The 24045-nt window shown below is 31.1% G+C and overlaps 3 protein-coding genes and 1 long non-coding RNA gene across 4 annotated transcripts; 1 reads left to right on the forward strand and 3 right to left on the reverse strand.

Annotated features, from left to right (window-relative positions):
* The first annotated feature begins 7837 nt into the window (after nt 1–7837).
* LOC115719775 (uncharacterized) lies at nt 7838–9250 on the forward strand. Its single transcript, XM_030648963.1, has one exon. The coding sequence runs from the start codon at nt 7838–7840 to the stop codon at nt 9248–9250; it is 1413 nt and encodes a 470-aa protein (XP_030504823.1).
* A 3792-nt stretch (nt 9251–13042) lies between these two features.
* On the reverse strand, nt 13043–14268 carry LOC133034058 (uncharacterized). Its single transcript, XM_061109072.1, has 3 exons — nt 13933–14268; nt 13363–13670; nt 13043–13282 (listed from the first exon to the last, which is right to left on the reverse strand). Exons 1-3 carry the CDS (start codon nt 14266–14268, stop codon nt 13090–13092), a joined length of 837 nt encoding a protein of 278 aa, XP_060965055.1. The 3' UTR covers nt 13043–13089.
* A 41-nt stretch (nt 14269–14309) lies between these two features.
* On the reverse strand, nt 14310–14889 carry LOC133034645 (uncharacterized). The gene is made up of 3 exons (XR_009686035.1): nt 14744–14889; nt 14541–14653; nt 14310–14463 (listed from the first exon to the last, which is right to left on the reverse strand). It is a non-coding gene; the product is annotated as an uncharacterized LOC133034645 (long non-coding RNA).
* A 4432-nt stretch (nt 14890–19321) lies between these two features.
* LOC133034646 (uncharacterized) lies at nt 19322–21797 on the reverse strand. Its single transcript, XM_061109861.1, has 2 exons — nt 20223–21797; nt 19322–20103 (listed from the first exon to the last, which is right to left on the reverse strand). Exon 2 carries the CDS (start codon nt 20095–20097, stop codon nt 19600–19602), a length of 498 nt encoding a protein of 165 aa, XP_060965844.1. The 5' UTR covers nt 20098–20103; nt 20223–21797; the 3' UTR covers nt 19322–19599.
* Nucleotides 21798–24045: the final 2248 nt, after the last annotated feature.

Below are 24045 nucleotides of genomic sequence, written 5' to 3' on the forward strand. Positions count from 1 at the left end.
AATAATACATAAGTTATATTTCTGGAACTCTATAGGTAAGTAACAATTAAATGTTGTATGTTTAAACTAATTTTTTTAAAAAAAATAATAAAAATTTAATGACTTGGATCAATCAAGGATTGTCACGTGACAATTTACTTAACACCTAACAAAATTAAACTAAAGTATTTATTTACAATTAAGAGTTAAACTTAAATATTTATGGCGCAAATTACTTTTTAAATAATTGCAATGGTTAGCTCTCCAATAATATTAATATAATATTATATTAAAAATAATAAAAAAGAAAGAAAGAGAAGATATAAAACATATCATTGTTACTTTTTAGGTATTCTTCTTTAACATCACTCCAGTGATAAACATCCTTAATGATACTAAAAATATATCCCTGCATGCTCTAAGCAAAAATTGATGAGTAACAAAAAGAAAATACTTTTTTATGCACCTTAAGATACTCAATATTACATTGATGTGTAGCGTTCTTAATGCATGGTTAAAAATTTCTGATATTATATATTTAATTAAAATATATTAGATTCTATAATGAATTGCATCAATAACTATATGTCATACTATTAATTTGAGCATTGTTATGAGACACAAATTAAGGTGTCTAACACCACTATAAGGTGGTGTCTTATAATTGATTAGCAGTTCTTTATAATATTTATTAAAGTGAAATAAGATTACTACAAAAAATAACTACTTTTTGTGATAATTTTTTAGTTACAACATAAATTTTTTGTGACTAAATGTGATTTTTAGTCACAACAAAAAGTTACATGTAACAAAACATAGTAATATATAGATACAAGTACTGTCCATAACTTATTTTTAGTCACAGCAAGTATTGTGACTAAAAGCACATTTAGTCATAACAACTGTGAATTTTGTGACTAATATTTTTAGTCATGTCACTGACTTTTAGTCACAACATAAAAATAGTAATTTATAATTAATCACAACTTTTTTACATTTAGTCACAAATTTTGTTGTAACTAAAAGTAAAATTATTTGTAGTAGATATTGAATTCACTACAAGAAATATCACTTTATGTGCTGGCAAAAGTTGGTTGTGCTGGTAAAATAGAATTTACTTGTGATGTGTTGGCAAATCAATGTTGGTATTAGAACTTTTGCCAGCATAAAATGAAAAGTACTGACAAAAATAACTTTTCCCAACGTGTAAATACGTTGGTGAAAATTAGATTTTAGCCACTGCAAATGTACGCTGGTAAAACTTTGACTTCTTTGCCAGCGCAGTTTGAGAAATGTTTACCAACACAGTAGCGAACTGTGGTGGTAAAAGTGACATTTCTTGTAGTGATTACACCAATAGTTATATTGCACATGATATAAAAGTGTTAGGCCCTCTTAGAATCTTTTAGCATTTCTCTACTACTTAAAGTTGCTTCTAGCATTTTTCAAAAAGAAAAATTACGTTATGAGACAGGTTAATGAAAAATAATATATGTATGTTAAAGCGTAAAACATCACAAAATTAATTGGCATATCCATTAGTATTAGGTGTTTAATTTTATATTTGAATGTTCTACATATTTTAATTAGATACTCATACTACTGTAATGTTGGAGACCTGTCAAATAGCAATGCTCCAACTTACAAAGAAAAACATAATATAGAAAGACTTAAAAAGAAAAAAAAAAACAAAAAACAAAAAACTTAATATAGAAAGACTTAAAAATAACAAAAATTTAATATAGAATGACTATAAAGAAAACCTTAGTGTAAACATATATTAATGTAGAGACGACTTCTTCTTTTAAATATTAAATAATAATATTTTTTAAAAAAGACTCAACTTGGGCAACAAAAGTCTTTATTTAATTTAAGAAAAGTCTTAGTCAATGTATTTCGCTTATTAAAAACTATAATGTCACAACAGTAATGTGTGTATCTCATTTCCTATTACACTAAAAATAATGTGATTTAAGAATTCATGTAAAATCTAAAAAGAAAAATTATAGCTTTATCGCTTAAATTTTCGATGACAGTTTTGTCTTATGTCCCACAAAGATAATATTGCGGTCTATGATTTGGCTAAACATGCCCTTTAGGCTAGACAATAAGTTATATGCTGGTTTGAAGAGATTCTAGCACCAATTGTTAAAGTCTTCTCAAGAATGTCCTAATGTAATCCAGAATTCATATCACGTTTTTCAAAAAAAAAAAATTGATAACTTATTCTTATTAACAATACTAGGAAAAGTACAACACTTGCAACCAGTGGCGGAACCAGACAAAGACCCGAGGAGGGGCCAAATAGGAAGGTCAAGCGAATTGTATTTTTACCTTTTTTTTTTAGAAAATAATAATAAAATTAGGCGATTTAAAAATTTTATAACCTTGAACTATTACAATGATGGTATCGTACCTTTTGAAATTTTTTCCGCTAAAATATGTCAATATAGTTGATGTGTTATTGTCAGCGCCACATATTTAATTTAAAATTTTAAAATATATTTTCTTATTAATAATAAATTATAGGATAAATACTATTTTAGACTCTCTACTTTGTAAAAGTTATTAATTAGACCCTCTGTTTTGTTAAATGACAAAATAGACCCTATATTTTTCAAAATGGTAAAAATAGGATCCTAAACTCAATTTTTAACAATTTTATTTTTTAGTATAACTAACTTTAAGATAATTTCTAACACGAACAGATACAGACAATGTAACTAGATTTGTTATAACATCGTTAGATCAAAATATTATTAAGTTTTATTTTGACAAAAAATTAATTCAGGGTCTTATTTGTACATTTTTCAAAAATACAGGATCTATTTTGTCATTTAATAAAACATAGATTCCAATTAGTAACTTTTACAAAATACAGGATTCAAAATGGTATTTACCCTAAATTATATGAATAAAAAGAAATTAATCTTAAATTTTCTTATTAATTATTGATAAGAAAAGAAATTTCTTAAATTTTAAATTATTTTTTATTTAAATTATACATGTGGCACTTATGTGACAATGACACACAAGTCTCATTACTATTTTATTAGCCACATTGGATAAAACTTATTAGAAGTCTTATATTTGTGACATAGTTCAAAGGGAATAGTAAATAAATTCAAAAAAGGATTTGATAATCGTATTAATTTGAGGGACAAATCCTACACATAGCCTTTAAATTAATATAAGAAATAGAATACACTTATACAACCCGTATATAATAATACACATCTATTTATGTACATTGAGGTAAACTAAACTAATTATATTTATTTAATAACTAAATTTAATTTTTATAAATTATATATATATTAAAAATAATTCCCCAAAATATTAGGGGGGGCCATGGCCACCCCATACCATAACATAGTTCCGCCACTGCTTGCAACTATATCGTTTATTATTTTTATTAATGATATATCTTTATATATTAAAAGTGTCTATCTAACGTTATTTCTTGGTTTAACAGAATATACTTAAAAATAAAAAAATATTCTGTTAAATTTATCAATTAGGTTTGATCTGCCATTAACAAATTATAAACTCAATAATTAAACCAAAAAATTAAACCAAAACATTAAACAATCTTTTAAATATTAATAATCTCTTTTTAAATTAAAAAAATCTTAACCACATATCTCTCTAACAAATCTATCTTGGGAGAATATTAATAATTTTTTTTTATTTATTTTTTAAAAAAATCTTTATTTTTTTTATTCCAATGCATAATGTGATGTTATTCTTTTTAATTGCTTTATTAATTTCTTTTCTATTCTAATGTGAAGAAATTTTTGGCAATAGAGAGTCATCAAATGTAGTCCAAGTGTTTGCACTCCATAATCTATATATCTATCTATAATATAGGTCATGATTACTCTTTTTTTTAACCTATTAATTATATAGGTATAATTATTAATTTTAATTGATGATAAAATTTAGTTTTTCTATTTTTCTATCATATAAGGATAACTATTTTTTTTATTGTTATTATTTTTTTCACTATGATGTTTGTAGATAATTTTTTTGACTAAATAATTATTAAATATTAAATAGATTAATTAAAAATATCTAAATCATATACCATTTAAATTTAAATTTGATTAGATTTAATTCTGTATCTACTTTCTCATTATTTGTAATTGTTCTAAATCTGATCGTGCAAACTCATATATTAAACACAATATTCCACCTTGAAACTGTTCTCTATTTTTTTTCTTTCTTATTGGTTGGTGTTAATTCGCCCCGATGATTCAAGTGTCATGGTTTAGCAGAAATACCACTTCTATCTTTGTGTGATTGCAGATATACCAATTCTGTCATTGACCCACTTTTTAGCTTTATAAATGCAAATGTTCATATAATATTACAACTTTACAGAATATTTATAGATATAAACTTACATTACAATGCTGTGTTAAAAAAAAGAACTAAATAGAATAATCTACTACTCCAATAATAAATTTATTTACAATTTTATAATTACAATAATATTAGTTTTAATACATTATTAAATAATATTTCAAATATAAATATTTTATTTTTTCAAACAAAAAATTTGTAATCTTTAAAAATAAAATACATTCAAAATCTTCAAAAGACTAAAATCTTAAATGAAACTAGCAATACGTGGCTCGACACGTACATTCACCTAGTATATATATATGATAAAGTACAACATAAATATAATGTATAATATTTTTTATTATAGAGTCTCAGATTAAAATTTAGAGCAGTGTTACAATCAATTTCTTTTATTATAATTTTTTAGTCAATCTTCATGCTCGAAAATATATACCGGAATGTTTTTTGTAAAAAAGTATTCATTGCGGTGTCTTTTTAGTTTAATATTTTTTGTCATATAAATGTACGCTATACCAATTTAAAATATTATACAAAATTTTGAAAAGTTCGGAATAATTTACATTATAGAAAATAATATTCAAAGAGTTTATTTTACACGTGTATAAAATAAAATAGTCACTCGTGCAATACACTGTTTCAACGTAGTTTTCAGCGTGTTAATTTTTTCGAATTCCTTAAAATTCTGCAGAATTTCTTAAATAACTATAATTTACATGAGTACATGAGAAAAAATTTGACTAAAAAATTATTTTGGATACTAAAACAGATAGAGATATATAGATGCTGTCAACTTTTTATTACAATTTTTTAGACAATCTTCGTACTCGAAAAGACGTGTTGGAATGATCTCTGTAAAATTTTAAAAAAATTTGAATAGTTTACCGTACTGAAAATACGTTTAAATTTTTTCAAACATTACGTAGCCGTGATAAACTGAAATATCAAAAACTCTACTTTCGATACTATAAATTATTCATAATTTTTCAAAAATTTACCGAATGATATTATAACTATAACGAATACCGTTATGAAAAAAGTTTGAAATTAAAAAAAAATATATATTTTGACGAATTTCAAACACAAAAATTAATTAAAAGATTAAAATAGAAAGTTATAATTAACAAACCTCTAAACTTAATGAACATTTTGAGATATGAGTAAAATAAATTTACAACATTTTGATGTGGTTAGTTGAGTTGGCCAGATTCATCTTCTACGTTCTTAATGGTTGAGTTTCTGTGAAAAGATATTTTTTTTATAAAAAGAAAAATAATAATAATACAAAAAAATACATGTATTCCGCCAACTGACTCAATTTTGTCAGATATATCAATTAAAAAAAGACTTAGGAAAGAGTTTTCTTAGTAATGTATCCCTGCTTAAATTTTTGAGGTTTTTTTTAATATTTACCATAAAATATTGGGAGAGGTTAGCTAACAACATATATTTTTAGTTGTAATTATTTCCATATATTATTATGTCAACTTACATAAAGATATATTTAAAAAAAGACTATTAGGTTTTTTTCTTTCTTAAAAAAGACTTTTTTTTTTTATTTATTTTTATTATTTTGGGAAAATACTTTAAAAAGACTATTAGTAATAGTTAGTAAAGCGATGAGGGCATAATAAAAAACAAGTGACACCGATTTATATTATTTTTAAGGAAAATATTTAACGATAATTAAAGGTGTCTAACACATTATTATGTTATTAGTATATATAATATAATTTGGGATCTGACACATTTTAATTTAATTATTGGAGAATTGCCAAGAAGTATTACTGGTGCTTAGTACATTCATCGGTGTCATACCGCTATCTATTGATGTAATTAAATATCAAGTCTCATATAACTTAAAAAAATAATTTTTAGAGAATATCATTAATCAATCGTAGGGTACCATCTATAGAAAATGTTAAACACCATTGATACTAATATAAGAATACTCTAATTATTAATATAAAAAATTACTAATAAATCATAATAGGAAATATATATGTGATGTTGGGCACCTCAAATACTCTATATTTAAGTGAGTTCATATGATGATTTCAAAAAAGAAAAAGAGCTGAGGTCACATGCCAAAACTGGTCACACGTCTTTTAATATGATTTCCTCTTGTAAGTGCATCTTCAATGATACTCTTTATTTTTTTTAGTTATGTTAGAGAGTTTCACATTGTCACTCAAAAAAAAAATAGTTTCACATTGTTTTGAGATAAAAGAGTTTCACATTGTTAATGTGTGGGAAAGATATAGAATATATAAGAGGAATGGACTACTCCTTCCATTGCCAATTAGTTTTGAGATAGAATCCTATTCACCTTATCCCAAATTTTAACATGGTATGAGCAAAAACAAATAAACAAAAAACCTCTAATGACTATCCGACCCCACCAAAAAAAAAACCCAATTGAAATAGAGGCAAAAAAAAGAGCTACTAAAAATCTAAAAATAATTGATCTAAGAGCCAAAGTCAAAAAAAGTCACTTGTCACTACAAGAAATGTCACTTTTACCAACACAGTTCGCTACTGCGCTGGTATAAGTAACTTTTCCCAACGTATTTCGCAAACTGCGCTGGCAAAGAGATCAAAGTTTTACCAGCGTACATTTACAATGGCTAAAATTTAACTTTTACCAGCACATTTACGCCCTGGGAAAAATCTTTTTTGCCAGCTCTTTTCATTTTATGCTGGCAAAAGTTCTAATACCAACATTGATTTACCAACCCCTTTTGCCAACACATCATAGGTAAATTCTATTTTACAAGCGCAATACCAACTTTTGCCAGCACAAAAATGTACTGGAAAAAGTGACATTTCTTGTAGTGTGTAATTCGAGGATATTGAGCCAAAAAAAATAAAGAGCCACAAATTCAAAAAAACCGAACCAAATTAAAAGCAAAGCAAAAGACTCACTTGTGATCAGGGATAATAAGTTCAAAAAATAAAGTCGCTTATGATCGAGTTATGGTGAGCAAATAAAATAGCTACCATTTTGAGAGGATGTTAGAGAGTCCACATTGTTAATGTGTAGAAAGATAATAGAACATATAAGAGCAATGAACTACTCCTTCCATTGCATATAGAAACCAGATAAACTCAAACACTAGATTATTTTAAAAAAAAACAAAAAGCTAAAAAATAATATTTAAAATAATTTTCCTAATAAATAATAAAATAATTATTATTTTTACTTTCTCAATTTTTTACACTAAAATTAATAACAGAATGAATGAAAATTTATAAATAGATGTAAATTAAATAGTAAAAGATACTTGTATAATTTATATCTATTTATCAACTATAATAGACCATATTACTTACATTATGTGTAACTATAAATAGATAGTCTCTTATATCAAAAAAGTTCACCCAATTACTAAATTATTCATTCACAACTGAATCAAAAATCAGTAAACAATAATTGCAAGATATATACAGAGAGAGAGAGAATTAATATATAAATATAATGTGTACATTACCAATGTTTGTGGTATTGAAATCTAAATTCAACGGTAAATACTTGAGAAGGATAAGTGAGGAATATGGTATCGAAAAGGAACTGCCGCAAACGTTTCTGAATTTTCTTGGAGATGACATTACGAGTCCTGTGGTGAAATTTGAATTGGAGAGAGCCAAGAAAGATGCTGAAGGGGTGCACATACGTTGTTGCCATAACAACAAATACTTGGCTCCAAATGGTTCGGGGTGGGTCTTTGCCTCGGCTGACCACCCCGACGAGGAAGAGGGTGATCAAAATACCCTCTTCAAGCTTGTCAAAACTCAAATTGATGAACAAGAATATTTCAAAATTCAACATGTTGGGTTAAAGTATTTTGCTCAAATCTTGGTCACAGACAACAATCACAGTTCTGGTTTGTTCATGTGTCCTAAAGAGATACCTCATCCAAACGATGCTTTCAAAGTCTTGGATTGGGATTCGCTTGTCATATTTCCGAAAAATGTTGCCTTGAGAAGCAACCTCAACAACCAAAAATATGTTAGCCCGCGTGTGTTCAACACCTACCCTTTTCTTCAGTTCGATGCTGAGGAGATCGCTGATCAGACGGTAGTAAACGAGATCTCCACCTTTAGTGATGGTTTTGTTCGCATAAAGAACCTTTCCACTAAAAATTACTGGAGGCGCGGCGACGGCGATTGGATCTACAACGACCATCCCGAGGCCAAGGACGATGACTTAGGTTATTTATTTTGGCCAATCAAACTAGGTGACAATATTGTCGCTCTAAAAAATATGGGAAGCAGCTACTTTTGTGAGAAGTTTAGTGAGGGAGACGTCGAGTCCTGTGTTAAGGCTGGGGCGAAAAGTATTACTAATGAAGCCAAATTGTGTGTGTCAAGCAGTTCCATGTTAAGGAGTATCTACGGCATCCTTTTTCGAGAAGAAGACGGAAGAGTATACAATCTCAACAAAGTGTACATAGATGAGATAGTGGCGGATAATCCTGAGGACATAGAGAATACTTTAACCATTAAGTTTTCGTACAAGAAAAAAAGCTCTAGTAATTTCACCAACAGCGTTTCCTTCAAGCTAGATGTGAAACCAACCCTTCATATCGACGCAATTCCAGTCATCGTCGATGGAAAGATCGAAATATCAGCTGACGTTGGAGGGAATATTGAGTGGGAGAAACCAGACACAGTGGAAACTTTAACCAAGGCTACCTTCACTGCTAAGGCTCCTCCTAATACCACAACAAAATTCACTCTTGTAGCGATTCAAGGAACATGTGAAGTTCCTTTCTCTTATATTCAGCGCGAAATACTCTACAATGGCGATACCGTTATTCAGACGATGGAAGATGGGATTTACACTGGTGTCAACATGTTCAACTTTGAAATCAGTAGCAGCCAGTACAAACCTCCTGCAGTTTAATTATAAAAGTTTGAAATATATATATAATATATATATAAGCATGTTAATTGATTTCAGGTGTGCTAGCTCTTTCTTGCATGTTTGTCCAATATCAAAGCTCTTCCTGGCCACATGATAATTTTCTTTGTATTGTTTGTAATAGCTAGCTACCCTTTACTTTTCAAATGTTATACACTTCAACCAATTAAATTAAGAACTCTCTTATTTACAATACACTTAATTTTACTTAAATAAAAGTTTAAGAAAGTCTATCATTTTTTATTTTGAGCATCCGGAAAATGTGAGAGCGCTTAGCATGAATCTAGACCGCTTATACCTAAGTCTGGCCCTATGTGAGTAGTTTTCATTTGGGGCATTAATGCTGTCAATATATTTTTTTTTAAGAAAATCAAGGTAGCATTGTCTTCTTCATGATATAGATTACACTAAATCAGAAGAAAAAAAGCTATTGATGGATTAATATATTAAATCAATGTACAAACGTCATCTCAATAAAAAAACCTATTGATGTATTAAATACACATTAAATTAATATACAATGGTCCTCTCAATAAAATTACACTCTCATCAATTTTTTTACTTTATTCTTTATAATACATCACTAAAATTTTATTTTTGTATTTTTGTAAAGTCTCAGTTTTGACCGAGTCAAATATATATAAAATAATAATTAAATAATAATATATATGTATGTATAAAAAAACAAAAAAACAAAAATAAATAACAGACCCCTTCGTCCCCCCCTCTCTCTCTATCTATCTCTGTTCCTCTCTCTCTTCAAAATACAAAAAAAAAAAGAAAACCCAGAAACCACCATCACCACCACATTGCAGCAACCCACCTCCGGCCACCGCCTAGCCCCACACTACAACAAAAACTGTCATCAGGAGCGACTTTTTTCATTCCAGAAAACCTCTTAATTCGTTCCAAAAGATTTTTTGGCGCGACTAGTCATTCCTGATGTTTTATTCCTGATAACTCGTGCCTGAAAACCAATATCAGGAACAAAATATAATGACGTGCCTAATGCTAGATTATTCGGAACAAAAATGAGTTGTTCCTGAAAAGTAAAAGTCGTCCCAAAAACTTAAACTGGTAGCTTAGTTTTTACACATTATCAGGAACAACTGTTTTGTTATCAGAAACGAAACTGTCGTTCCTGAAGTCATTTTTAGAATAATTAAATTTATTTAAATTAAATTAAATATTTTTTTAATATCACACTTTAATCTATTAAAGAATTTCATTAAAAACTAGTTGTTTTTTTTTAATAAATCAAGTAGTTGTATTGCTCATAAATCTCTTTTGGACAAACAAAATAGCATCCTCATAAAAATAAGGACTTATATATGAATCAAATATAGTTCTATCATTATTTACATCCATGCTAGTTACTCTATCTTATAAATTGGAAAACCAATCTATCCTGCTTCTTGACTTCCTTCGGCCAAAGCACCAAAACACGGGTCCTTACTATCTCTTTTGTTTGCTGAATAATCTGGTTTGCGCTTACTATCTTCATGTCCCATATGTGTTCATTCCTTGCTTTCCAAAGATTATAAATCAAGGAAGTAATGGCTGCCGAAAATAACTTCTTCCAGATTCTTGACAGCTTTGCTCTTCTTATCCCTCTCACCAGTTGCTGCATTGAATTGCATTGTGAGCCCCATTGCAGCCATTGTTTTACTTCCAACAAACATTGTGCTGATACCGAGCATATGAAGAATAAATGCTCAATGTTTTCTTGCTGTTGATTGCACAAGACACAAGTATCTTCCTGCACTATGTTATGAGCTTTCAATCTTGTTTTTGTTCTCAACCGATTGTGCATTGCTAACCAGAAAATATAGCAATGTTTGGGAACATTTAGCCTTCCCCAAACCTCTCTATCCTAGGTGATCTTCGGCTGAACTGGGCAAAGCAACTTATATACCCTTTGGCAATGGTATTGGGTTCCAACAAACCGCTGAATATCCATCTTGCTCTTGATTTGGTCCTTTGCATTCACCACTTGTTTCCAATACCAGCTGCCATTTTGTGGGAACTTGCTTTCTACACAAGTAAAGAATATATTGTTAAACAACAAACTTAAAAATGCAAGTAACATACAGAATTAATCACAACGTGGAGATTTGATCATAAAGGTTAGTCACTTGGATGGATTCTGAGCAAACTGCTGGTTCTAAACAAAGATATAACTTTGAAAGACATGAAAGTGTTTTGTCTAGTGGGGGATACCAAGACTTGAATACATCTTGGTTTTCGTCAGCCTGCAGTTCAATAAGAAATGAACGAAATTCGTGAGATGTACAGTAACAATTATAAGTAGCATTTGAGTCTTGCCTTGTTAACTCAACCAAGATTATTATTACAATATTATATGTACGTAATGGCAAGGCCAGCAAATGGTACACACACCGTCTCTAAGAAAAGTCCTTCTCTGCCAATCAAATCTTCTAAAATCCTCTTCCAACCTTTATACAACATGTATATATGGGCTTTTCTATAAAGCAACGGCTGTAATCAAAGGGACATCTTCTGCGACACCAATCAAGGGCAAACTAACAAACAGCTTGGCAATTTTGATACACTATCATAGAACAAATAACATATTTAGAGGTTTCACTACTACAAAAACACCCTTTAGAGGCGGTTTTTAAGCCCTTTCAGCGTCGGTTTTTGCGAAATTCGCTACCGACGCTGATCAGGGCGACGCTAAAGGATTTATATGAACCGACGCCATATATACCCCTATGGCGTCGGTTATTATCTAGGAACCGACGCCATAAGGGTATATATGGCGTCGGTTCCTAGCCAATAACCGACGCCATATGTGGCGTAGCAACCGACGCCAAAAGTGAGCAGATTTCAGTTTTTTTCATTTTTTTTAATTTAATTATATAATTTTAATTTTATATATATTAATTTATATATTATTTTATTTAATTTAAATTACATATTTATTTAAATTTTAAATTACATATTTATTTAATTTAATTATATATTAATTACATTTTAAATTAAATAGTAATTAAATTTGGGTAAAAACATAATTTGATTTCATAAAAGTAATTAAATATTACACAAACATGTAAAATTAGTTAAAAATATTAATAAGTTAATAAATCTAACTACAAGTTAATCTATAAAAATTACATAATGAAGAAAAATTTTTCGACCTTTGAACCTCAATCGTCACCGTGAATCACCGCCATCAATTGTTCGATCCACTTTCGTTGTAGTGGTAACAATTCTGTTTTTAGATCATATTGCTTCTTACCCCCAAACTGTTAAAAAAATTAAAAATTTATATTAGTTTATGTATATGTATATTATATATTTGTTATTATAGAATTTGTATACTATAATCAATAATTAAAACTTACAGCTTTTTGATCTTGTATGTAACGGTTGGGGTTGGCACGTGCGACGATGTCAGTGATATATTTCAAAACATAAAAACCGCATTCTTGGCTTTTAGGTTGTCTTGGACAGTTTGCTTGTGAAATTCCTTGCCACGGGCCAAGATACTCATGTGCGTCCCCTATATACATGAATGCCCTGTTTGGGAAAATTATATTAGCATTTCAATTCGTTAGTTAATTTAAATTCGTTACATAAGAAGTCATTAAATTATTACCTTCCGATCATTTGTTTTATTTATTCGGGAATTGGGCAGCCTTTTACAGGGTTTAAATGGATAATTTTCCTTGGCGCAACCACCACTAGTGTCCAATGCATCCTAGAAAATTATATTGGAATATAAGTAAGATAGTATAAAAATAATTTGAAGACATAATATAGAAATGAACAATTAACACTAAAGAATTTAATAAAGTTTACCCGATATTCCAAGGAATAAAGAACATTTGGTGGTTGTTGTTCATTAATGATAACCAATTAGCCAATCGTCTTGCCGCATCGTCAAAAGACTGACTCTGTTCTTCATCGTTGATCCCATGCACTGTGAGAAGCTCTGGGTCGTAAAACTTGAAAATTTTTCTCAGACCGTTGATGCTCTCCCATATGTGCCTGCCAAAAAAAGTGTTAGTGCCTTATAATAATTTAACTATAATTTGATATAAGGTTAATTAGATTAAAGAAGAGTATACATCATTCCAAACAGCATTCCCTGGTTGCCGATGTAGTTACACGTAGCAACCGGCTGCAAATCCTCTCCAGATAAAATGATCTGGGTACGCGGTGCAATGAATCCTCGGGGGACAGAAATTGTGATTATATCACGTTTATCTTTGAGCCTTAGGAATTCATGAATCATCCATTTTAGCGAATTAGGGATCAACGCCATCTTCTCTTCCGTGAACAAGTCATCTTCCCGTGCACCACGGCTTTGTGGAGAAAGCATCGGAGCTTTCCCCTTTGACGCATCACGTCTTGAGGGCGGTTGAGCGAGTGGACCCTAAACAAAACAGAACATAATATATATATATCAAATTTTATCTAAATTCTACCGAAATTTCGGCAGCATAACGGTTGTAATTGAATGACCCCAAAAATTTTGAACATGGCTGTATAACGACAAATAACACATATATAACAGTAGTTTGTTCATCCATCCCACCGTAGGACATATATTCGCAGAACCTACTTCACTACGGATGAATATTGAAGATATTCAAACTCCACTAATCATTAATAATTAATTTCAGTTGAGAAGTTACCTCGGTTGTTAAAATTAAGTGTTTAGGCCAAGGAAGGAACATCTGGTACACGTCCCTAACATATCTGAACTCTTCAATTGGGACTGGGATTTCAGCGTCCTCTTGCAGGATTTCCGAAACCATGATCCGAGCATGTGAATCATCGTAATCCTGGCAGTGAACTTTGATCGTACCCACATGCTCGTACAAATACCCTCGGGCCACAATATTGTCGATGTTGTCAGAGCAGAGATGTACTTGCTGATTAAGGGCCGCATGGTCATCAAAATTGTATAGGATACCTTGGTCGTTGAGGGAAATGAACTCCTCAAAGATAAATTTGTGGTTGTACCTCATCCTGAGGAGCGTATGGTTGTGGAACATACGCCTCACCAGCCACCTCTCCTTCTTCCTTGTTCGGCAGCGTTCCTCTGCTGCTTAAGGGATTGGACTTCGGCTTTTAATTTTTCAATCTCCTTCGCTTGCCGAGCCACAACATCAGACACTTCCCTTTTCTTCCTGCCGAATAGTTGAGATGCCCTGGTCAGGAACCTACAAATCATAAAAAGCAAATTAGCAACGATTTTATTTGTGTAACTAAATAAATAACATTTGAAGTAATAGCATACCCAGCAGCCCTGACACGTCCAGGATGCTCTGGTGTCCCGAGCGCCTGCGTCAGGATATCGTTTTGGCCCTGGACCTGAATTTGTCCCTGACTAAGCTTCTCCTCTAATTGAGCCTAATGCACGCATATATTCAAGCAATTAGTATATGAATTATATACACTAACTCATGAGTAGAACTCAATTAACGATTAATATATACTTACTATCTTCTCTGCAATTTCCTTGTCGTAATCAGTGACAAGTTTTCTACTCTTGGTGCCAGATTTAATCCAAACACGGTGGCGGGGGGGATCTGCAACTTCGAGGTCCTTTTTCTACATAGCGTTATAACAATGAAATTAGTACCAATTAAATTGTATAGCACATTAAATTTTAAGCCTTACTTACCACAGCTTCCCGTACGTTCACCATTCCACTCCGACCACTTCGATGTCTGGATTGAATTTTTGAGGAACGTTCACGTTGCACCTTACTCAATTCCTACAATGCCAAAAAAATACATTAGATACATGTACGTTTATTTAAGAGTTTATCTTGGTGTTAATATAATTAGCGAACCAGAAATTCAGGAGTTAGTCGACTTTCAACAAATTTGCACCAATCAGCAGCGTCGATCTCGGGGTGCTTTTCAGGGACTTGTGCCAGTCGTCCCGCATCATTCTCTTTCAACGCGGGCATTATGATGTCTTTTGTCATCCTATTCTTGAAGTCTTTCATTAACTTCCCAGCTAGGATGAGACAATCATGTTTGAAGGTGTCCGGCACAATGAACCCCGTCTATTTTGAAGGAAAACAAACACGGTTAGAGTCAACATTTGAAGTAATAGAAAAACAAATCAAAATTCTAACAAATAATAGCTTACCTGAATGTCTTTCCAAACTTTATTTTTCAGAGTCGGGTTGACTTCTTTCCAGTTTTTATAGGCCAACCCTATTGTCTGCCGACATCTGACTCCTAGAGTGGATACGAGCTTCGCATAGCTTTTTCCACAGTATTGACCTTTATCATTAACTTCGAGGGCCACTCTTTTGCCCTGATCCATTAGTTTGGATATTTCATTCATTTGCGTCGGCCCTCGTGTAGGTATTGTGGTTGGACACTCATTTTCTGCTCCCGAATCAGATCCTGATTCCGAGTTTGCCATGTCTACACCATTAACAAACAAACTTCAAAGTTAGCTATATATATAACAAGTAGTGTATATGAAATATTAAAAGCATAAACAATATGTTAATGATTTAGGAGCATTCACAACCACAATATAAAGTAAGCTATATATCAAGTCATTCCCGAGTTGGAGTATGTTAATGGAAGTAAGTCTCGTTCGATTTCTTTGGGTTTCTATTTTAGGTTAACAGAACAATGAATCAATGATTTAAGCATAAGAAATGTGTTTTTTGCTTTAATTTACTTTTATTATTTTTATCTGTTATTGCATTTGTATTCTTCTTCCAAAATTAAAGTAACTTTTTTTTATTACTATTATTATGTGTAATGATGAATGACTTTTAGCTTAAGGATTGTAATTTTAGTAAAGTGTTAAACATGTTGTGGACCATGTAGCTAATCATTACAATGGTCATCAATTATACCCAAAAAGAAGATGATTGAAATGATATTGGGATTTATTTTTATTTTTTTTATTAGTTATGGCAAAGATGAATTTTTGGGCATGTTTGATTCCAATTTTGAAAGAAATTTTAAAATTAAGGTCACCATTTTCACTAGATTAGTAAGCTAACATAACAAATGGTTAGATTATTTTTTAGTGACCTAACATCTTATTACTATGTTATAGCTAATTAGTTCTTTGGGTGATGTAAATATTAATATTTTTTAGTAAGATTTATCCTAATTCTACCGAAATTTCGGCAGCACAACGGCTGTAATTGGACGTTCCCAAAAATTTTAAAAGTGCCTAAAATAACAAACATAACAGATAACCAATACAAAATTTATCCACCCATCCGACCGCAGTACATGTATTCGTAGAACCTACTTCACTACGGATGAATATTTAAGATATTCAAACTCAACTAACATGCATTGATAATTAATTATATAATAAGAAAAAGTTAGTTAAAGTATATACCTATCAATGCAAGCTCAAATACACTACACACAAAATTATACCGAACCTACAATATAAACAAATACAACGAAATTGCAAAAATAATTATTTCATTACTTATAACTAGTTATTAAAAATAGTAACAAGTTACTTAGTTACTAAATTATACATACATATATATATAATCAATTATATCTCACACTATTATCTCAAAAAAAAATTATTTCCCACACTAATTTAATTTTAAAATTTTTATTTCTAAACTATACACACACTAATATACACACATTATATACACACATATTCAATAAAATATAAAATTACATATATATACTATATATTGAGCTTTAAATTTTTACCTAATAACCGCAATCCGACGAGCAATTCCGTAAAAAATCCGGGCACTATACACATACAACACAACAATATTACCATTAAAATTAAAAAACCCAAAAAATAATTTACAAAAACTAAAAATAAAACAATGTACATTATAAAAATGAATAGAAACTATATTTATACCTTAAAAGAGGTTGAGATTCAATGTTTTCTCAACAAAAAATGGTGGCCGGAGTTATACCCACTATTTTTGTATAGGTTCGGATGACAGTGAAATAGGGAAAAAAAATTAAAACTTTTTGGGTGTATAGGATTAAGTATCGAAAATAGAAGATTTTGCAACAAAAATGGGCTCAAATGGTTGAGAAATGGGGGAGAAATGGGTGGTGGAGGCGGTGGTCGGCGAGGGTTTTTCGTCTCTGCAGCTGGGTGCTGGTTTGGCTTTGGCTGGGTTTGGTCGAGTGAGGAAGAAAGCTGAGTCGAAGGGGTTGTTTTATAACCCTATGCCGTCGGTTCCTTTATAGGAACCGACGGCATAGGGCTGAACCTAAAAAAAAAAATTTATTTCCCAACCGCCTCTAAATGGTATAATGCAATTTTATACCTACGGTTTTTATCAAAAAACCGCCTCTAAATGTCAATTTCGAAAAAAACGGGTATTTTCACACCCTTTAGCTTCCCTTTTTATAAGTGGGAGTGAAAAAACAGCCTCTAAAGGCCAAGATTGTAGTAGTATTTTACTTCAACGTTTCAAGTTCTTGTAAACAAATGAAATGAAATGAAATAAAATAAAATTGCTTACTTGATCTCCATTGGCTTTTCAACTCAGGTATTTGAGCAATTAATTCATCCATGTAGGAGAAATAAGAGTGGAAGCAAAAATCTATTAAATCTATATATAACCACAATGCAGCTTCCCTTGACAGTAGACCAACAACCATCCTGGTAGAAAAGAGAGCTCATCATTGTGCTTCTAAAAAGCTTTATTATGATCATCTCATCTGGCATGAACATGACGCCGAAAACGCCAAAGATGACGGCGATAAATCCCGAGTAATCCCGATTTTTCTTCTTCCCCCAAACTTTGAAATAAAAGTTCAATCTTAGAACTAATTTAACACCAATTGTTCTTCTTCCCCCAAACTATCACTTCTTAAAAAAATTCTTCCCCGCGGCTGACAAATATTTAGCTCACGCTTTGGCTAAATGTACTTTTTAAACCAAGATCAGAAGAATTCTGGTAATATCCAGAGTTGTAGAAGGCCATTGAGGACTAATTCACGAGTTAAATAATGTGTGTTATCTTGAGATTGAGACTCCTCTTTAGAATTGGAGCTGTTGTTGTAGTAAAGGCTCTTCTAGTGGATCTGCAGCAGTGGTGGCTGCTGGATTATGTCCTGTCGCCCTAGGGGTTGACGGCGGAGGTACACTACATTAGACACACCAAAAATTAAGAGGCTGTTTGGCTTTACAGTTTAAAAACTGTTTTTTGTTTTTTAAAACTGAAAACGGTTTTTAAAAACTATTAGGAGTTGTTTGGCAAAAAATTTTAAAGACTGTTTTTAAAAAATTGAGTTTTAAAAAACTAAAAAACAGAAAACATAAAAAAGTTATTTTCAATTTTCAAAAACAATTTTTTTGTCTAACATATTGTATTTTATATTCTGCTCACATACTCGAATTCTAGACCCAAAACCATACCCGAACCTAGACCTGAATGGATTAATGTCATGGTATGGTGTTAAAATTTTCAAAAATAAAGTTTTTTTGTCTGACATATTATATTTTTTTTCCTAAGAAAAAATCTAAAAACAGTTTTTAAAAATTTGTGCCAAATACCATTAAATTTTTAAAATGACAAAAAACTGTTTTCTATTCTCACTTTTAAAAACACAAATTTTAAAAACTGAAAATTGAAAAACAAACCCAAACAAGCTCTAAATTTTTATTACTTTAATATTTTTATAAAATAATAAAGTAAAATCATACAATTGATCAAAAAAAAGTAAAATCATACATAAATGGGTAGTACGTCTCATTATTAACTAGCTAGAGTTCAAGTGACACTACAAGAAAACCAACTTTTGCCGGCGCATTTTTGCGCCGGCAAAAGTACACTAACTGCGCCGGCAAAGCTTTGCCGGCGCAGTTGTGCGCCGGCAAAGCTTATCTGGGAAGCTTGGTCGGTAAAAGACTTTTTACCGGCGCGTAGAGTAAATGCGCCGGTAAAACTTCCTTTTACCGGCGAGAAATCACGCCGGTAAAAAATAAGCGCCGGTGTTAAAAAATGCCCTTATCCGCTATGAACCTGCTTTGATAAAGTTTTGCCGGCGCAATAGTGCGCCGGCAAAACTATTGGCGCCAATCTGACAGTTGGCGCCAATAGTTTTTGGCTACTTTTACCGGCGCAGTAATGCGCCGGCAAAAGTATTAATTTTTATTTTTAAAAAAAATTAATTAATTATAATATTAATTAATTAAATATAATTAATTAATTTTTTTAAATAATTATAATATTATATTAACAAAAAAACCAACATAATTTACATTAAAAAATAAACGAACATTAATTATATTATGTTCTACTAAAATCAGTATATAAACAAAATGTTAAATGTTTGAACGAGATAATAAAAAAAAATACAGTTCTATAGGCGGGTAATGTCGTCATCGTTGTTTCTCTGAGTCTCGGGAGGCTGCGATGACGATCCAGCACCAGGAGCAGCCGATGATCCAGCACCAGGAGTGGGCAATGGTGGAAGATCCATGGGAGGCAAGTTGAAACCCGGCACAGCTCGAGAAAGATACTCAAACTGATCTTGGAATCGTCTGAGGTAGAGTTGTTGTGTCTCATACTGCTGCCTCGTATGTTGAGTTGTCTGCTCCGCTTCCTCTACTTTTTTCTGTAAAGCCTCGTACTGTTCCATTGTAACAGTCGGTGGGGCTGAAGGATGCGTGGCAGGTGCTCTTTTGGCCCCAACTCCCTTCAGTCTGGGGAGATGGCCAAAGCCTCTAAGATGTCGAGATCGTTCCCCGAGTACTTGCGTCATAACAGGTAAGTCTCGGGGGTACTGTGTAGGATCGACAGCAGGCTCATCGGGCTCATCTTCAGTGGGCGCTGGTTGAGTTGCCGCTATTTCAACCATTTGCTCCTAAAACAAACAAATAAGTTAAATGGTTAATTATTAACAAAAAAAAAGTTAAATGGTTAATTTTAATACAAAATAAATTGAAAGAAATAAATAAAAATTGAATTAAAATGTAAACTTACGTAAGCTTGTTGTGCGTACTCGTTGCGCCAATTGTTGCCTTTATGGTGAAACTTTTGAAAAGTTTCCACCGCAGTTGACAGTTCTCCTATGTCGGGGTTAGCCTATTTCAAGAGAAAATATATTAGTATTGTTATTTTACTAGAAAAATTTAAATGAATGATAGTTAAATATAAACTTACCCCCTCGACAACATGTGAAACAATAGGCTTGGAGCCCCAGCCTCCTAGAAATTTCATCTTACCCCGACTTTCTTTATTTTTCGCTGCTCTCGCCTGAAATTAATAATTTTTCTAACAATTAATTATTTATTATTGACTATATAAATTAAACATTACTAAAATTAGAAATTTTAAAAAAAATGTACCTTTTGTTTGTCTGTGCTCCAATAAGCGATGCAGTCACTCCACACCTCTTGAGTTACTCCCTCAGGAGGTGACATGTCGGCCCTCTCCTGTCCAAGCTCCTCAATATTTTGTATCCACTTTTTCTTGCAGTCTGCCCTCCAGTCACGTAAACCCTTTGACATCTCGTACTCACCGTAGTCTACGAATGTAGGGTTATCTCGTGGGAGGACAAACTTGGTCTGCAAAAAGTTACACATTAATACATTAATTACAATTTAATAAGAGTATAGTAATTTAGAAATTAAAAAAATTATTAAGACATACCTCAAGTCTATCCCAGAGGGCATTGATGTCAGCTCTACTGACATCTTCCCATTTGAATTTATTAATGGGGATGGACATCCGAGTCATCCATTTCGCCATATTGTTGAATTTTTTTCCGTTTTTGCCGACGGGGGTGCCAGTCTCTGCATGCAGCTCAATCTGTAACTTGGCAGATTGTGTTTTGGAGAGCTCCTCCTCAACATTCTTGCCTTTGTATTTACCTCTGACCCCTTTCTTTTTCGAACTGCTGCCACCTGGTGTAGACATACTACATATACAACACTTTATTATAATTTGGAGAAGCGTATTTAAGAGTCCTTACTGACTCCGCCTCTCTAAACGGGTCTAAGGTATTTCGTGCATGTGTAAAATTTTAAAAAAAATTATCACTATGTGATAATACAAATACATTTGTTAAATCCTATCTTTGGTGTATAACCAAAGAGATCAAGAAAAGATAATACAAATTTAATTTTATGCTATTTTACAATATCTTGTCATATACTTTATTACATTTTAAATTATATATTACATTCTTTAATTTTTTTTTTCAATCATTTATTAATTTTTAATCATTTTTTATTTAAATTAAAATTACTAACTTATTAAAACTAATAATATCATTTTATTATATTTAAAATTATATATTACATTTCATAATTAAATATTTTCCTAATTATTTATTATTTAAATTGAAAATATTTTTTTTAATACCTAAAAAAATTATTATTTTACTAACTTTTTAATTACATATTTTCAATTTCAATTTCAACATTCAATTAATTTTACATTTTTTCTACTAAAATTTCGGCAGCATAACGGCTTAAAAAGTGTAAACCCAAAATTTTTAATACCTATAAATAACACAAACAAATATTTCCATACAATATATACACAAACAAATAATCCACCCATCCAACAAGAATAATTTTATCACAGAACCTACTTCTCTAACATGCATATACATATTAACTAATAACAAACACTGCTACATATACTAAGCGAAAGCAAAAAAACATACCTGAATCGAGTGCAAAAATGACAACTGCAGGCAGCTAGCGGTAATCCCGAGCGGTCGAACACGGACCTAATTCCATAAAAAAGTAAAACCAAATTAAAAATTTAATACCTATAAAAATTTAAAATTTTTATCACATATCCATTACCCTACACTAACTTACACATACACACACACATACACATACACACACATACACATACACATACACATACACATACACATACACTCACACACACTCACATACACTTATACACACACATATACATATATATTTACATACATATATACATACATACACACACATATATATGCATACTTATTTACATACATACATATATATATACATACACCAATATACACATACAAATACATGCATACTTATATATACACACCCACACCCACATACACATACACATAAATACATACACACATACATACATACATACATACATACATACATATACACATATATATATACACACCCACATACACATACATACACATATATATATACATAATCTCACATACACATACATATACATACATACATACATGTATTTATACACACACATACATTTATACCCACATAAATATACATACACATACATACAGAAATACATACATATACACATACATATACTAATACACACATACATACACAAATCTATGTTGGGTTTTATGCCCTAAATAAAACTCATTTCAATATAATCAGATTTACTTATTAATATAGATCAGAAATAACATTTAATGTTGCATGGTTCACATGATTTATTTCATGATTATATGTACATAATGTATAAATTCATCTAAAACCCTTTTCACATACTTGATCCTGTTTATTGTGCCGTCAACACATTTGGAAAGTAAACATGACTATGTGAATAAAGTTTCCTAGATTTATCAGACATAGGGTTTTACTGATATGATAATCTACAACAAGAGTTTACTTGTATTTGGAGAAATACTATGTTCTTTCCAGAACATTGGTTAAAGTAAAGCTCAGGTTGGATGCATGGAGTATGCATCGGAAGGGACCGATATTGAACTTTGACTTAGATTTATTAAACCTACCGTAATATCTATTCAAGTCAATATCGCCTAGTTGATCCTAGATCAAATGATCTTAATCCTGTTATGATTAGGCTCAATCTTGAAAGGCTATTCGTGTTCTTTGATTTGTTAGTTAAGCCTACTTTTAGGTCAGGGTGATACGTACATTTTGGGAACACGGTAGTGCAATTGAGTGGGAGCGCTATCATAAAAATGGAATCTATAGCTTCTATCTGGCGAATAGTAAGCAAAGGATGATCTCCTTCGAGCTTGACCAAACGAACATAAATGGTGGAGTACTCATTTCACATAAGCTGAAATATCATTTATACGGGGTCAAGTGTTTTAAGGAATAAATACATTGTAGGGTGTAACGGTAATTTAATCCCTTTACAGTGTAGATCATTCATATAGAGGATCATTGATCACATTAGGATTATAACAATGGATAACTAATGATGTGTCTATATGGTGGAACATATAGAGCATTCTATATACTGGGAATGCAATTCTAAGTTCTATGCGTGGATTCAACGAAGAATTAATAAGTTAGTGAATTTTAGTGCTAAATTCTTGATCTACTTATTGGAAGCTCGGTTATATAGACCCATGGTCCCCCCACTAGTTGAGATAATATTGCTTGTAAGACTCATGTAATTGGTTTTGATTAATCAATTATAATTCTCAAATTAGACTATGTCTATTTGTGAATTTTTCACTAAGTAAGGGTGAAATTGTAAAGAAAGAGTTTATAGGGGCATATTTGTTAATTATGATACTTTGTATGGTTCAATTAATAAATATGATAAATGACAATATTATTTAATAATTATTTATAGTTATTAAATAGTTAGAATTGGCATTTAAATGGTTGAATTAGGAAATTGGTATTTTTGAGAAAATCAGATACAAAAGGTGTTAAAACTGCAAAATTGCAAAAAGTGAGGCCCGAATCCACTAGTATAGGGCCAGCCACTTTTGTAGGAAATTTAAACTGATTTTTTCATTATTTTAATGCCATATAATTCAAATCTAACCCTAGTGGAATGCTATAAATAGATAGTGAAGGCTTCAGAAAAATTA

The sequence above is a fragment of the Cannabis sativa genome, chromosome 2 (assembly GCF_029168945.1).
Source record: "Cannabis sativa cultivar Pink pepper isolate KNU-18-1 chromosome 2, ASM2916894v1, whole genome shotgun sequence".
NCBI classification, from domain to species: Eukaryota; Viridiplantae; Streptophyta; class Magnoliopsida; order Rosales; family Cannabaceae; genus Cannabis; species Cannabis sativa.

What these genes read in the sequence shown, in the direction of transcription:
- LOC133034058 (XM_061109072.1), bottom strand. Translation starts at nt 14,268, where the DNA reads ATGAGGTACAACCACAAATTTATCTTTGAGGAGTTCATTTCCCTCAAC. An exon ending in ACTTAATTTTAACAACCGAG is followed by an intron (nt 13,671 to 13,932) that starts GTAACTTCTCAA and finishes TGTTTTGTTTAG; the next exon opens with GGTCCACTCGCTCAACCGCC. An exon ending in GGAATGCTGTTTGGAATGAT is followed by an intron (nt 13,283 to 13,362) that starts GTATACTCTTCT and finishes TTTTTTTGGCAG; the next exon opens with GCACATATGGGAGAGCATCA.
- LOC115719775 (XM_030648963.1), top strand. Translation starts at nt 7,838, where the DNA reads ATGTTTGTGGTATTGAAATCTAAATTCAACGGTAAATACTTGAGAAGG.
- LOC133034646 (XM_061109861.1), bottom strand. Translation starts at nt 20,097, where the DNA reads ATGGTTGAAATAGCGGCAACTCAACCAGCGCCCACTGAAGATGAGCCC.